The 15254-nt window shown below is 39.1% G+C and overlaps 3 protein-coding genes across 4 annotated transcripts in view; all 3 read right to left on the bottom strand.

Moving 5' to 3' along the window:
• Positions 1 to 766: 766 nt before the first annotated feature.
• Positions 767 to 5144, bottom strand: cox7a2b (cytochrome c oxidase subunit 7A2b). Its single transcript, XM_004561056.4, has 4 exons — positions 5000 to 5144; positions 4623 to 4712; positions 1393 to 1477; positions 767 to 1029 (listed from the first exon to the last, which is right to left on the bottom strand). Exons 1-4 carry the CDS (start codon positions 5021 to 5023, stop codon positions 974 to 976), a joined length of 255 nt encoding a protein of 84 aa, XP_004561113.1. The 5' UTR covers positions 5024 to 5144; the 3' UTR covers positions 767 to 973.
• A 2189-nt stretch (positions 5145 to 7333) lies between these two features.
• Positions 7334 to 11893, bottom strand: LOC101480712 (cell cycle control protein 50A). Its single transcript, XM_004561057.6, has 7 exons — positions 11466 to 11893; positions 11027 to 11146; positions 10837 to 10944; positions 10019 to 10106; positions 9700 to 9846; positions 8916 to 9122; positions 7334 to 8787 (listed from the first exon to the last, which is right to left on the bottom strand). The coding sequence occupies exons 1-7, from the start codon at positions 11706 to 11708 to the stop codon at positions 8594 to 8596; spliced, it is 1107 nt and encodes a 368-aa protein (XP_004561114.1). The 5' UTR covers positions 11709 to 11893; the 3' UTR covers positions 7334 to 8593.
• A 175-nt stretch (positions 11894 to 12068) lies between these two features.
• Positions 12069 to 15254, bottom strand: part of filip1b (filamin A interacting protein 1b) — a 55664-nt gene continuing 52478 nt past the window's right edge. For both annotated transcript variants that reach the window (XM_076874184.1, XM_076874185.1), the window contains one exon: positions 12069 to 13288. In XM_076874184.1, coding sequence (XP_076730299.1) covers positions 13280 to 13288 — 9 coding nt within the window. In that variant the 3' untranslated portion in view covers positions 12069 to 13279. The remainder of the gene's footprint in view (positions 13289 to 15254) is intronic.

The following is a 15254-nucleotide window of genomic DNA, read 5'->3' on the forward strand; positions in this document are numbered from 1 at the left end:
ACATGACCCTACGCTGTGTTCACTGCATCATTCCATGTTTGGCACTGATCACCACCTGCACTCATGTATATATCTTTCTACGTAGCACTCTTAATTCTTATTCTCATGTATATATCTCATGTATAGCTCATGCACATATGTTTCCACGTAGCACTTTTAATTCTTATCCCTACTTTTATTTTTTTTCCATGTCTATTTAAGTGCTATTTATGACACTGTTTGCACTGAAGCACCGCAGCAATTTCCTAATGTTGTAAACCTGCTCAACATTTGGCAATAAACCCCATTCTGATTCTGATTCTGATTACCTCTGCCAACAAAAATTGCTTGTTTTTTGGCAGGATTTATGGAGAAGTGGTAGCGGTGACCAAGAATGGTTTTAGAATATTTAGGATTTTTTTTTTCCTTCATATGAAAAACACAAAAATGGATTACTTGTCATACACATAAATTTACTGTCCAATGTACCCTCTAGTGCACGCTTTACAAAATAGCAAACAAAGGCTAGAGGCTGAAGGCTTTATATAATGTTTATTAACTGTGAGAAGCCAAAATTGTGACAGAGTGAGATTTCATTACTTGTGCAAGTTTAAAACTCTATAAAACTGAGACTGACGATGGGAAATCCTCACACTGGAGGAAAAAGGTTTACGCTTGCAGAGCCTCATGTTGCTTTACTAATAGTTTAAAGTTTAATTCCATTACTTCAGTAGCTTTTCACAGTTTACCACCATCAGAAAACTAAAAAGGAAGAGGCACGAGAAGGTTCTTGGTCATGAGAGGCATTTCTTTATTGATCCTCAGGGCACCAGAGACTACAAGAAATAAATAGTGATCCAATGAACACCACAATAGAATCGCACCACGACACGAAACGCGGTCCGGCACAGACGGAGTATTTTCATCTTCTTACACAATATAGAACAGCTGGCCGGTTTTTGGAAAGTGGAAGTAAACAGCTGAAGCAGAGAAGTTATTTCTTCTGAGGGAAGGCTGCCTTCACCAGCTCAAACAGCACATATCCAACACCTGGAAGGAAGAGCAAAAAGACGAAGATTAAAATGGATTTCAAAGTGCTTCACTAAGGATAAGGTCCCATTATTTTCCAATGGATCTGTATCCTCATATGTACTACTTCATGTTCTGTGGTCTGTGGAAAGAACACCATTTGTTAATAGCAGTAAGAGTTACCATTACTTAATCCCAGCAAGATTCTTTCTATTTGTTTATCTGAAAGGTATCAAATATCAACTACCATGGTACTAAACTTGTGTACCACCTGAGGCTAAATTATCAGGCTGGATTTTTCAATTTAAATAAAAACTACAGCAGCTCATGAGGTTCATAAAGTAGCTCAGAGTTTAAAGCAGTTACAAAGACAGGTGTACTTACCCAGGACGGTGAGTGCCATCGTTGTCCTGTAGAGCAGGGCGTCGGCACTGCCTCCCTTTAAATGAACCGGCATACCGTTATCCTCCTGCAACAGAAGATGGAGGGGAACAATCAGGTTTGTAAGCCCTGCTTTAACCAGAACTCATCCAGACACCGACAAAGATTAAACACAGTGAAGAGCAGCAGCAGTTTGCAAGAAAGCCTGCTGATGAGTGAGCATCAAAAACAAAAGAACAACTTTTCAACATCTCTATATATAAATAAATAAAATTGTTCACAATAAGGGTGTTTTATTCTATAAAAGTGATATCTGCTTCTATTCCAACATGGCACAAAGACTTTTGTTTTACACATTTTGGGGATTTGACTGATCTTTTCCCCCCACTTCTAAATCACCATACCAAAGTGACGTAACATGACCATAATGTTCATGTCCATCAGGAATCTGGGTAAGTTAGAAATCTGCATTTCATGTAAAAATTTTTTAGAAAAAGCAAACAATCTTTGTTATAAAATAACCAAAAATAACAGAAGAATACTTTTTTCCAAGAAAATATGAATTTATCAAGAAAAAGGTGGAATAAAGCCCTCGCTTTTTTTAACCTTGTGTCAATAAATAAATCCACAAAGCAAAAATAATCTTTTTTTAAAAAGTTATGAAGCCAACAAAATTACCTGACGCTTAAAAAAAATAAATAAATAAAAAAAATCTGTTACTCAGATCAAAGCTAACATTTAAAAATAGATCCACTTTCTTTACAGTAAATCTTTAAGATGTGTTAAAAAAATATTAAATATATCTACTATCCGAAAAGTGCTGCAATAAAAATATATTCTTAAGACACAGGAGGACGTTTTAGGATATTCATTTTTATCACTGGTCTGAGTTACAGATTGAAAACGGACCTTTTGAAAGTTCAGGTCTAATTTTGTCCTCTTGTATTAAAGTATGCAATTATGTTTGCAGCTGTTTAATCATACAACACATAAGTAGCAGACTGGAGCAGCCAACAGCAGTGCAGGAGAACAAACCAGCTGGAAACTAGTTTAGTCTGCAGCACACACTGGAAGCTGTTCAAATCATCTACATGTTCTTCATTTTCACACCGATGATCTGCTTCAGCACCAGCTCGTCCTTTTCCTGAAAGCTAAAAAACTACTGAAGCCCAGCTAGTGCTGCTGTTAGCGGCTGATTTACTGCAGGTTAAACATGCAGAATTAGTACTCCACTCAGTTCGGAGACTTATCTGTGGAGCTAAACTGACTGAGGTGTCCTCATTAGAAGAACCGCTGCTAAAGAAAGAAAAAAAAAAAAAAAAAAGCACCATTGACCACAAAACTGCAAGAGGAACACATAAATAATAATCCATCTTTGTGTAGACAGACCGGACACCAAAATCTAACTCTTTCAAAATTAAACACAAAGAAAACCAAGAAACTCGGATGGACGCTCGTCTCCACACTGCTCAGAGACTACAAATACGGTTTTAATGTCTGATCTCTGCAATTTAAAAAAAATTATCGTCTACGTTTTTTGCAATTACACAAATCTTAAATGAACATTTTATTCACTGAGGATTTCTGAAGCTCAAACTGAAGTATTTACTGAGTTTAAGGACGCCATCCAAAAGTGAAAGCAAAACCAACCAACTAAAAACAGTTCTGACATAAACATTTCCAGCAACTGCATTTTTCCCTGTTCTTCTCATCTACTTCTTCAGGGTTTCCTCCACTGTCTCATTTTATAGCTAAAGAATAAATAAGCTGATAGGAAAACTTTTAGTTTATAGTAAAACTGCTTGTTCTTTCTTTAAAACATTGCTGCAGGCTGACTGGACATGCAGAATTTACTCTACGATAATGTTTAAAGTTAAACTTACTCCTTATTTATGGCATTTATATCTATGATATTTATATAAAACAAATCTAATAAAAATTAGCAAACCACAAGTAATTAAAGGCATTGCCTTCATATTAAATACTTTTTAATTTAAGCCAAAATAAGACGTTTTAAGAACATCTTAAGGATTTGTAAGCACTGAGAGGTGTCACAGGTTTTTAAAGTGGTATGTTTAGCTAATTTTTTTTAAGAAAAAAAAAGCTATAGAATCTCATCTTAAGAGGTCTCAACTTGATTCAATTGCAGCTCCAGATTTTGGCCAGCAGAGGTCACCATTCAAGCTTGCATTTAACACTGGATCAAGTCATTGCTATTTTTTTTAAGAGCCCATTTAAACTTAAATTCAGACCATGACTGAAAACTTAGATATTAAAGGTTTTTGTTTTATTTATTTCTTATTCACTGTACTTCTGGCTCTAAAGCAAATCTGATATTGGTTAAAAAGAAACAGTTATACTGTTCAAACCATGTTTTCATGGTCTGAATGCAAAGTTAAAACAAAAATAAAAGATCCAGATAATTGACTGCAGCTCTGAGGGGACCTTAGCTTCCCCAAGCTTTAAAAATGATTGATCCCAGATCACGTTAGGAGTGCCTGATGGTTGACGTTCAGATAACTGAGTACACACCAAAACAAGTGACCATGAGAACATATTTCCTTTAAAATAAACACCTACTGAAGGGAGATAACAGAACTTTGGGTTTTTGTTGTTTTAAGTCAATGACACAAGTTAGGTGGGTGATTGTTGAGGGGCTTTGGTGTCCTCTGACTCCTTCCTTTGGTTGCTAAATTTAAAATGAACAGAGCAGATCTGTTGTCAGCAAGGTGAAGAAAATATGCTTAACTGTGATAAATATCTACAAATATGAACAGATGTGACACCATAGTGACCTTAGATAGCCACCAAAAAAAATTACATTAAAAACTTAAAGGACCTCCAACTTATATTATTCAGTGTGGATCCCTTGAACTAATCACACAGAATGAACACATTAACAATTCCATCATCATTAATTCAGCTTTCTACATAGAGACAGACACACACACACACACACACACAGGAATTATTATTTTGACATATTAGAATGTTTTCAATGCTCCTGTATCCTTTAAAATTTCCCAGCGCACTCCCAATACAAAGATATGAGGTTTGGATCACAGGACAGAGCCTCAGTTCAAATAATAATTAATATTATAGGTATACAGGAAGTAGGAAACGGTCGTATTCTGAATTTAAGGCCGACAACAGAAACACAAAGGAGGCCTTCGATGATGACAGGGTTTTATGGAACAGTTGGAAGTGCAGCGGTCTGTCTGTGTGACCTTTACCTGGAACACCTTCTGTTTCTGGGGGACTTTGTTCTCAACCTGCCGCCGGACGGAGCTGGAGATGCTCCGCCGCGCCACCTGCTGAAGCGCCTGGAAAACAGCAGCGCAAGGACACGGAGAAACACTCATTTAATGAAAATATAAGAACCCAGTCTTGAATACACAGAAAACAAACACCGAGAGGCCGGACACCACCGCTAAATACAACTCCTCTGCAAAGCTAATGCTAACTCTTCCCGGTGTTGACCCCTGCTAACCGTTCTAAGCTAAATATAGCCGACTGTTTTTACCCCGGTGGCTCATCCATCGCATTTATCCAGCTCACTAGTTTAAAAAACAACACCCAAGAGAAACTTGTAAATAGAAAATAAACTTACATAAAATTGTCTGTACATGCTCATCGTCCGTCTACAGTCCGCTGTCTGTCACAAGGGCACAGGAAACCTTTACTTCCGTTTCCACTGAAATCTTCTTCGCTATCATTAACTGTGCTCATGCTGCGCGCTGCTGCCCCCTACATGAGCGTCAGGTACCCACAGTCAAGCATGAGAGCAGATTTACAGTTTTTTCTGAATGCCTAAGCACATTTTTTGTAACTATTGGCTAATTTTGCAAAACTCTTCACACAAATAAGAAAACCTGTCACCCAATAATCAAAACATTGTAGTTCTCTTGCAAAAGCAAACACAGCTAGATTAACTCTTCACACCTTCGTAAAAATGGTGTTTCCGTATCAAACAGTACACACAAGCCATCATCTACTAAGCACACAATGCGCCAACTGCACACTGATGGTATGAATACAAAACACATCTGGCTTTTGCTTTCTCTGTGCACAAGGTAGGCTATGTCAGTTTGAGCTCATACTTCTGTCATAGATCCATAAGCATAGACGGATCCAAACTTCAAGCACTGGTGTTTATTCAAACACATCAAAACAAACACAAGTGTTTATTTCCAAGTATAGGATTATTTGCAATCGCCATAATGACTATATGGGTTACTTGGTCTGCAGTGAACATGCTTCCTCTGCCCCCAGCATCTGGTCATCTAGCAATTCTGTAAAGTAACAATTTCAGTATTTTTACATCAATGGTATTGGTGTGTTTCTCATTGGCATATGGCAGTGCTACAAATCTTTGTGCGAAGTGACTGTACTAACCGACTCTCATTTCAAGATGTCCTTATGGTACTTGCTACAGTGTAGCGGCTCGAGTTAGGCTGGACCCGTTGGCCAGCTACCCTCAGGGTCATTCGACGGTTGATTACATGGTCCACTATTGTAGCTCTGATGTCATCAGCAATTCTATTTCTTACTCTTCCTACCCTTCCTCTCCCCCCTCCTCATCTTCCTCTCCCCCTCCTCGTCTTCCTCTTGCTCCTCCTTGTCCTTGTCGTCCTCTTCATCCTACTTCTTCACCTCCACGTCCTCTTCCTCGGCCTCCTCTACTTCTCACTCTTCCTGCTCCCTCCATTGTACTCCGCACACACAGCTTACCTGTATTATAGTGCTTAGGCTGATTGCAAAGTGAACTAATTATCTAAAGAAGTTTTCACATGTGAAAGTGTGCCAGACAGTTGGCAAATTAGTGTTAATGATAGCCATACATGTGTATACTTTTGCTAGCAGTGTGTTGGAAATTTGGTAATTGAGTGTTGTGCAGTGAATTGTGCCTACAGTTTTGCAAAGTGTGTGTTACAAAATTGCAAACTGAGTGCAAAGCAGTTTTTGTGCTTTTAGTTTTGCAAACTCAGTGAGTGGTTTTGCTATAAGTCTGAATAGTTTTAGAGATTGTGCTACAGGAATCACAGTTAGGGTTTAAGCATTCAGAAAAAACTGTAATCAAACGAAATTATAGAATTTAGAATGAACTGGTTCATATATTAATAAATATATTATACATATTATCATATCATATATCATATAACTTCATATTTGCTTTCTGTTAAAGAACCTCTTCTGGGCCCTCAACACCAGCTCCATAACTAAGAAAGCCCAACAGCATCTCTAGTTCCTGTAGAAGCTGAGAAAAGCCCATCTCCCATCATCCATTCTCACCACCTCCTACAGTGGGACTAAAGAGAGCTTCCTAAGCAGCTACATTACTGTCTGGTACACCATCACTGCACCATATCAGATTGCAATACCCTACAAAGGATAGTGAGAACAGCTGAGATCATCGGAGCCTCTCTTCTCTCCATCACGGACACCTATCGCACCCGCTGCATCTGCAAAGCCACTGGCATTGTGGAGGACCCCATGCAGCCCTCACACACACACTTCTGTCAAGAGGTACCAGAGCATTGAGCCCCTCACTGCCTCACTGTCTTCCAATGTTTAAAGACGCCGCTGCTGCTGAACAAGCTGAAGCCAGTTTGAAGATGATCCATTCAAAATTTGTTGGTAATATAATAAAAATATATTTTTACTAATTTTTTTAACATTTCGTTTGATCTAGACCAGATTTTCACCAAACTGGAAGCAGCTTGAGCCATTATCGGTGTTTACCATCACACAAAATCTGAAAATGAGATCTTGAAAACTGTGGATGCTAGAGTGCTAAGATACTGACTACACACTCCCTCCCTTTTGGATTGGAGAATAAAATACAGTAAAAGTGTTTTATGACATAAAACTTATGAGAAAAATAAAACTATTTCCACACTTATCATTTCCGGCTGACGAATTAAAACGACTCATCTTTTTTTTTTTTTAAATCACAAATTTATTCTTTTAAAGCAAAAACAACAAAACACAGGTGAAGTATCAAAAACACAAAAGTCAAATCCAACCAGACACAAATGCAGGTAATAAATTCATTTCTATGTTAAAAAATAAAAAGCATAATATATCTCGGCACATCTGAACATGCAGCATCTATTTAACGAGCAGGTGGAAGCAGCTGCAGCTCCTCGTAGCTTAAAAATGGCTGTAAAACGACATAAATTCACTCGTAGCACAGAAAACATTTAATCACATGTAGTGCTGAGTCATGCTGCTCTGTTGTTACTGCATGTAAACCACAGTGGATGAAACTACGCATCAGTGCAAATTTCTCTGGATACTCACTCAAATTTAAACCTGTTTCAGACTCTGCAACCCTGAGGTCTCACGTGCAAATACTGGCTTTACTCTAGCAAGCAAACATCTCATAAAACTGTTCATGTAAATACAAAAAATAAACACTCTTTTTTTTAGCTGCAGTACTCTGTGTGTTCCCTTGAAATTGCTACAACACAGTTAAAGCGGAGTTAAAGATTTAGGACAACAACAAAAAGGAGGCACAAAGACAAGCCACCCGTTCAACGCCGTACCAGAACCAACGAGGGGCAGAAAGAGACCGCGAGAGGGTCTCTTTTTTTAGTTTTTTCCTTATATTAATTCTGTCATATTTGCACATTTTGTTTCCCATGAACTTGCCAAATTTCTTTTTTACATTTTCACATTTTGACAGTCTCATACATTTTTACTATTAATTTTGCCACTTTTTCTGGTAAATTTACAACTTTAGCCACATTTTCTGCCTTCGGTGGGCCTAACACACCATCATACACCCGAGCAGCGCGGTGATAACAACATCTCAGCAGCATGCAGCTCACACACTTATACTCCCGCTCACTTCCACTTCACCATCAGAGATCCTAAAGTGACGTAAAAAACTTTCCAGACTCCTCCCTGTTAATTTTTTATTATTATTTTTTTTAATATTTGAAGAGCCTGGCTGGGCTTTAGGTCGTTCTGCGTGCTGACTTGAATCTCTGACACAATCGTTTTTGTTAGACTTGTATAGTTAGGAGAGGAATGAGCACATTTTCAGCTGATTTCTTTAAGATTGGCATTTGAGTGTGACTTTAGAACATGAACTCTGCACTACAGCTGAAGATGAATCTACCATCGTCACCCGTTTCCTCAGATTCATCATCGCATCACATTTATGGCGGTGGAGGCGAGCTGGAGCGCAGCCGGCACCTCAGTTTGAGATGTTAGCGCTGTTGTTGCGGTTCCCGTATTTGTGGTGGATGACCAGCAGCACGACGCCCAGGAAGAAGCAGACGGAGCCCACGGTGATGTAGGCGATGCCCAAGAATGGGTTCTTGCCTCCCATCCAGGAGATGGTGCTCAGGATCATCCGCTTCCTGCCCTCAAAGCTGCGAACAGGGTAATCTGGTTTTATCAGGTTAAAGGTACGACAACCACTTATTTTTCTTTTAAACCTTCATTTAAATTTTATAAGAATCTGTTTCTGTTTTTTTCATGCAGTTTTGCTGTCACGACTTTCACGTTAAGGATACTGTAGTCCACCACTAAGGTGTAGTTTCCTCGGGGGAGGGTGGGGGCCATATTGTTCTTCTTTTGGATGATGCGGTAGAGTTTGCGGAAGGTGGGCAGAGCGGCAGTTCTCATCCACACGATGAAATCCTCATTGATGAAGCCGTTGTTCTCCGGATCAGTGTCCAGCTCGTACACAGGCCGGTGCCAGTTCACCGGCTTCACTGTTCCTGAAGTGGAAGTGAAAAAAAAAACAAAAATAAAAACGGAATAGACGTTGATGATTATCTTAAAAATGGTCAGTTTCTGATATTGTAGCATTACCAGTATTTACTAGTAATATTAGTAACAGAGGATTACTATTAAACAATCAAATATATTAAATAATAAAAATCTATCTAATCTAACCACACAATAAAATGTAAAAAGTGTGTTGTTAAATTATAAAAATACAAATATTAAAAACTAATTAATACAATCTAAAAAAAAATAAATGTTACTTAATAAAAAAAAACAAAAATGTAAAAAATAAAGGTAAATAAATGCAGAATTTATTTCTGCCAGTCATCAATATTTACTTCTAATCTCATTATGGTGCATGTTACTGCATATTCATTTATTTATTGAGCCACTTTTAGGTTTATGCTTTATTTCAGCTGTTTTATTTCCTGTGTTTATAACACGGAAACAGTGCAGCTCTGTGCACAGGAGAACGAATCCTTTTTTAAGACTTGTCTGCAATAAGAAAAACAGACAGCCTCTCCCTCAGAGAGAGGGAGTGCAGCAGACGTAGCTGACTGGCGATACCTTGAAAAACAGCCGTGAGGTTTGAGTTGGTGCCTACAGGGTTCCTGAACTTCACATGTTTGTCCGTCCACCAGGCAATTCCTGTGGACGTCAGCGGGATCGGGACACTTGTGCCGTTGGGGTCGTTGTAAAACAGCTTCAAAGTGTCTGCAAAGAAAGCAAAGACGGCTGATAAGAGAAATGTGAGTCCTTCAAAGACACGTTCACACAAACTGATCTGTGATGATCTGTGACCATAATCATTTACTAACAGTCATTTTTTTATGTTTTCTTCATTCTCTCTTTGTTGTTAATCTGCAAGAAAAAAAAATGGTCTCACCGTTAAACATGCTGTTGGCGATGGCCCCACACGGAGCAATTGGCTTATTATCAATGGAAGCATATGGTTCACACTCCTTGCTGGGCTTCTGTAAAAGACGGAGAAGGAAAAGGTGACGAGAGAGAAGTGGCAGCACGTAGCGCAGCATTTAGAGCTGTAAGCAAGGATATAACCCAGCAACAACCAAGTAGAACTTCCTCTAATGTTGACCGAGGCTGGCTCCAAATGTGACACAGTCCCCACAGACTCCTATGTTAAAAGGTTCAGTTTTAAAGCAAAAATGAGCATGTTTACAGTCAAGATTTTTTTTTAAAAAAATGCATTTTGGCCTTTCTGGACACTTCATAAAGGTTTTACAGGATGACACCCCTATAAAATTGGGGGCGTAGCTGCTTGGACTGATAGATGTGCTCACACAGGCAGCTTGAACAATGTGTTTGTGCTGCTGTCTGAAGCGTGTTTAATATTATCATCTGACAAACGTTATGTCATCCTCTCCCGTTAAATGTGCTAATGGACCAATGAGGCCCAAGTCTGGGCTCCAGGTTTGGTTCTCCATACTTGTCTTCAAATGTTGAGATCACCACCATGTTTTGGTTTGTTTATTTATTTATTCACCTGTTGCTCTTCGTTTCTTTGACTCATGCCTGAAAATTAGCGTATATATAAAAAACTAAATATGTTTTTGAAATCTAAGTTTTAACTGCATTTAAACCCATTTTCCCTTGTTGTTTTCTTGGTCTGTGACCTAAAACATTTTGTCCTTGATATGAGTTCACTTTCTTTTTCCTGCTTGCCATTGGAGATGAAGCTCCTACCTTGAGGGAATCGATGTTTCCGTTCAGCTGGCTGTCATCTCTTGACTTCACGTAACGTCTGTGATTTTGGTAAAAGTTGGAGAGGCCATAATACATGAAGACGTTGCTCTGTTTGATTGAGAGAAAGATGTGTAAAGGTTAGCTTAATCAAACTGGCTGCCGCTGGGCTGTAGTCCTGGATGCATCTTACCTCGTAAGGCTGATCCAGCTGGAAGGGGATTGTGCAGGTGCAGGACTTCGTGTTGTTCCAGCTGAAGTTCTTTGCACAGTTGTAGCAGGGACTGGACGTGTCATCTCCGGTATAATCGATCTGTAAGCACGAAGAAAATAAATATGATAAATAAATAAAGTTAGCTCAATATATTTCATGATACTGACAGCTTTATTTATTTAAGATATGTGAATGAAGAGATATTCAAGATACAATTATATCATGAATATGAGCGTTTTGGACAAAATGTCAGTATTAACAGAATCATTTAGCTCAATAAAATGTTTAACCCTGTTTTGGAAGAGCTTTACCAGATAATGATCAAATTGTGTTTGTGCCATTTGATGGGAGTTACACTATGTGGACAAATACAATATTAATGCAATACTCGTGACACAGAAAAATCAGCTCAGTTTACCTCAAACTCCTTGATGTTGTTAGACGTCACGTACAGGCCGATGCCGATGGGGATGAAGATGAGCCCGATGATGAAGAAGGCCGGGAGGACAGTGCCCGCGGTGAGGATGGGCTGCCACGCGGGGAGCCTCTGCTGCTTAAAGGCGGTGTTTTCGGGCTTCTTGTTCCGCAGAGTCCCGCCACCGGGTCCAGACACGGTGATGTGACCGTCCTCGTCTTTGGCGCTGTAACTGGACGCCATCATAACTTCGGATCTGTGATTTATCCAGCTGACCTTAGCAAGCTAACGGGGCTAGCTTCTCGACGACAGTTGTTTTTAAAAGGCGCCGGTCTTAAACGACGTCGTCATTAGCTTGTTGCTAATCAAAGTTCTGTTAGTTCATCTCTAAACCACGGAGAGGCTAGCTAAAAACGGCTAGCACTTCCTTTCCCGGAAGTGTGCAAACAGGTTTGTCAACAACACCCAGTGACGTAACTCTTGTGGTGGCTACTGCTGCATTCAGTGACCGCTGCGGAAACAAAAGATTCAGTCAGTGCTGTATTGAAAGGACACGTGGATTGGTGTAACATAAGAAGATGGAAATCTGTTTAGTATCTAATTACAATTATTTTATTCTACGAGTGATACAGCGATGGTTTTATTATTTCTCGCTGGAATGGCGAATAATTGTTTTCAATTTCCAAAGATGAGATTAAGATGTACGTGAATCACCTAAAGGCATCGTTATTAGTCATACAACGTCCAAAAATCAGAAATAAATAAGTTTCATTTCACTGCTAGTAGAATTTTATTGACAGATTTAATTCTATCAACATAAAGAAGTTCTTCACTGAGAATATCCGTGTGTGTGAATAAAGTCTCAGAAAGCCATCACGTAGGCTTCAAACAGCATACATCATGTATATTGAAAAAGAATAACAAAAAGCGAGATGTTCAAGGATTCGAATTGAAATTTCCAAGCACTGTTTGCATATGTTCACATCCACATAAATAATATGGCAAATAAACCATCAGAGACACTGTATGTCATTCATTATCCTCATGTCCAACTGCAGGATATTCAGCAACTTTCAAAACATGTTTGTTTGTTTTGTTTTTATTTCATTTCATATATGTTTTAAAACTGATTTAGCAAAAAAAAGAAAAGAAAAACTTCTTCTTTCCACTGTTCCCTTTAAGGGTCACCTCAGTGGATTACCACAGTGCCTCTACATCATCCCATCTCATCCTATCATTCCCTTTCACACCAATCCTCTGTATGTCCTTTTTCACTACATCCATGAATCTTCTCTGAAACCTTCCTCTGCTCCTGCCTGGCAATACAGACTAAAATTGTTAACGATTTGATGCCTAATAATCATAAATGTAACTTCAAAAGCCTCAAATGTGTTTTAAACTTTTGAATATTTGTCATTTAAAATGTATTAAAGCAGGTAAAACAGCGTGCCAGTACACCTCACTGGGTTGAGCAGATACAAATAAGCCACAAGGCGATTACCAAGCCCCACATTTGAATTAACTGAGTGTTTTCCCACTCCTCTCTCTCCTGGCTTCCCTGTTATAATAAAGGATAAAAAGCCCCCAAATAATAATAATTCCATTTTATGGTGTTAATTTATTCCACTAATGGAAGGTGTTTGTTTGTGAACACAAAGGGGGGGAATGGGAATCATCAGAAGTGGGAGGTGTGACTGTTTGCATCATGTACTGAAGCTTCTGATTTTTTTTTCTTTTTGTTTTTGTTGTTAAAAGTCTCCCATCATCTTCACCATTCTTCATGGCTCAGCGGTGCCAGTTTACTGTGCCAGCATCCATCAGTGAACCTGTGGTGGAAAACACACAGACAAGAAAACCTTCATTTGAGTCATCACGCTCCCCTTAGACAGCTCATCAACTTTAGAGCAGTAGGCAGTTTCATATGTATAAAAGATTTTAGAAATGAAACAGAGATTTGCTTTCGTCCGAGCTCTACCTCTAACCTGTTTTAAACTTACAGCTTACATAAATGAAACCATTTACTTCCTGTTCGACTTGTAACTTAATGAAGATAAAGGAAGTGATTATTTTGTAGTTATAGTGCCAGTTATTATATTTATTCAGTTATTATATTTACATGAAGAAAGGGTCTACTTAGAACAGGACCTGGACTGAATGGATGGATGGATGGATGGATACTGTTCACTGTGTCTCTTGTCTCTTTGTCTTCCACAGCTATATGTTTAGCACCCATCAGCAGATGCAGCTCTCTGCGTGTTTTTTGTGTATTTTTTTATCTATTATCGTGTTTGGTTTTGTCAATTTTGTCTTTTGTCAGCATCAGTTGCTTGTAAATGTGCTTCATAAATAAAGTTGTTTTGAGTTACTGAATACTTCACATGTGCACAGGGTGTGAGAAGATCAATCAGTAGAAGCAAATACAGGAGGACAAATATCTGAAAAATGAGCACAGCACAATATCCGTGAGTGCATCTCCATCTCCGTCTTAGGTAACAACATCGAAAATGCATCCTGCTCTCTTTGGCATGAAAATATTGTCACCTTGATCTAAAGTCTGGAAAAACAGTAAACATTCCTCATCTGCACTAAAGCGGTGCAGTGACTTTGCTGCAGGCTATAATAGCACACATCAGAGTGACTGAAACACGCTATATAACAGGAGGCCAGACTCTTGTCCCACCCTGCTTTCTGGGTTACTGAGGAGTGCAACAAATCAGCTGTATGGGTGCTTACTTGCATAAATGGAAGTGCACAAATTGCACCTACACTGGGCCTTTAAAGGGGCTACCTGTTAGACTCCGGATTGGTTTTAAAAGCCGCTGTATTGCTTCAGACTAGCTCTCGCTCTTTTTCAATTCTTGACCATTTTATTTGTATCATCCTATTATGATAATAAGTCTGTTAATCAGGAATGGCTGTGGCTCAGCGGGTGATCTACTGAAGGTTGGTTGTTCAATCCCTGGTATCCTTGGGCACGATACTGAACTCTCAGTTCTTCCTGATGTGCTCATCAGAGTGTGAATATGTGTGAAAGGGTGTGAAAGATGTGTAAAGGGCTCCAAGTGCTCAAATAGAGTAAATAAAGCACTTTATAAAAACCAGTCCATTAAATCAAGTGACAATATATATACTGAGGAATCTGTCAATTTTTTATCTGTTTTATTCGAGTGTAGCCTGGATATAGTTGGATATATTATATAAATCTAGTTATAAATGAGTAAAAGAAGACACAATCAGATGAGTCCGAGCTGTAAATGATTGTTAGTTGTTAGACACTGTAATGGCCGGCCCACTCCCGGCAGTTTTTCAGCTCTGCAGCTGGACTGCAGCAGAAAAGTCCCGCATGTCGGTTCTGAGCAGTTTTCTCTGAGGAGTGTGCCCGGCTCAGCCCAGCTATGATTTTCATAATCCTGTTCAGCCTCTGATGTTGTTCCCAGAAAGGACTTGATCCCCCCCAAATCTCTAAGCAGCAGGCTCTGGGATTGATCATGTTTACCCTTCTGTTTTCCAGCTGCAGTCTTTAATATCCTGCCATCTTCCTCTTTCCTCCTTACATCAGCATATCTCACACTCTCCATCTTCCTGAATCACTCTAATTAAGTGGTAGCACAGTTGCTTGTTCATATCACCGCATCTCTCCACATCTCCTGACAGATTACACAATCAGCAGGTAATTGTGTTGGCTGTTTTGTTCAGCCTGCGCTGAGACAATCATTAGAGGAAGCGTGAGGCTGCTGCTGCCTCACTGAGGCAGTTTAGAGATGTCAGATTTCTAAATGTGATCAGTTTGTT

Source organism: Maylandia zebra, linkage group LG15, assembly GCF_041146795.1.
Source record: "Maylandia zebra isolate NMK-2024a linkage group LG15, Mzebra_GT3a, whole genome shotgun sequence".
Lineage (NCBI taxonomy): Eukaryota > Metazoa > Chordata > Actinopteri > Cichliformes > Cichlidae > Maylandia > Maylandia zebra.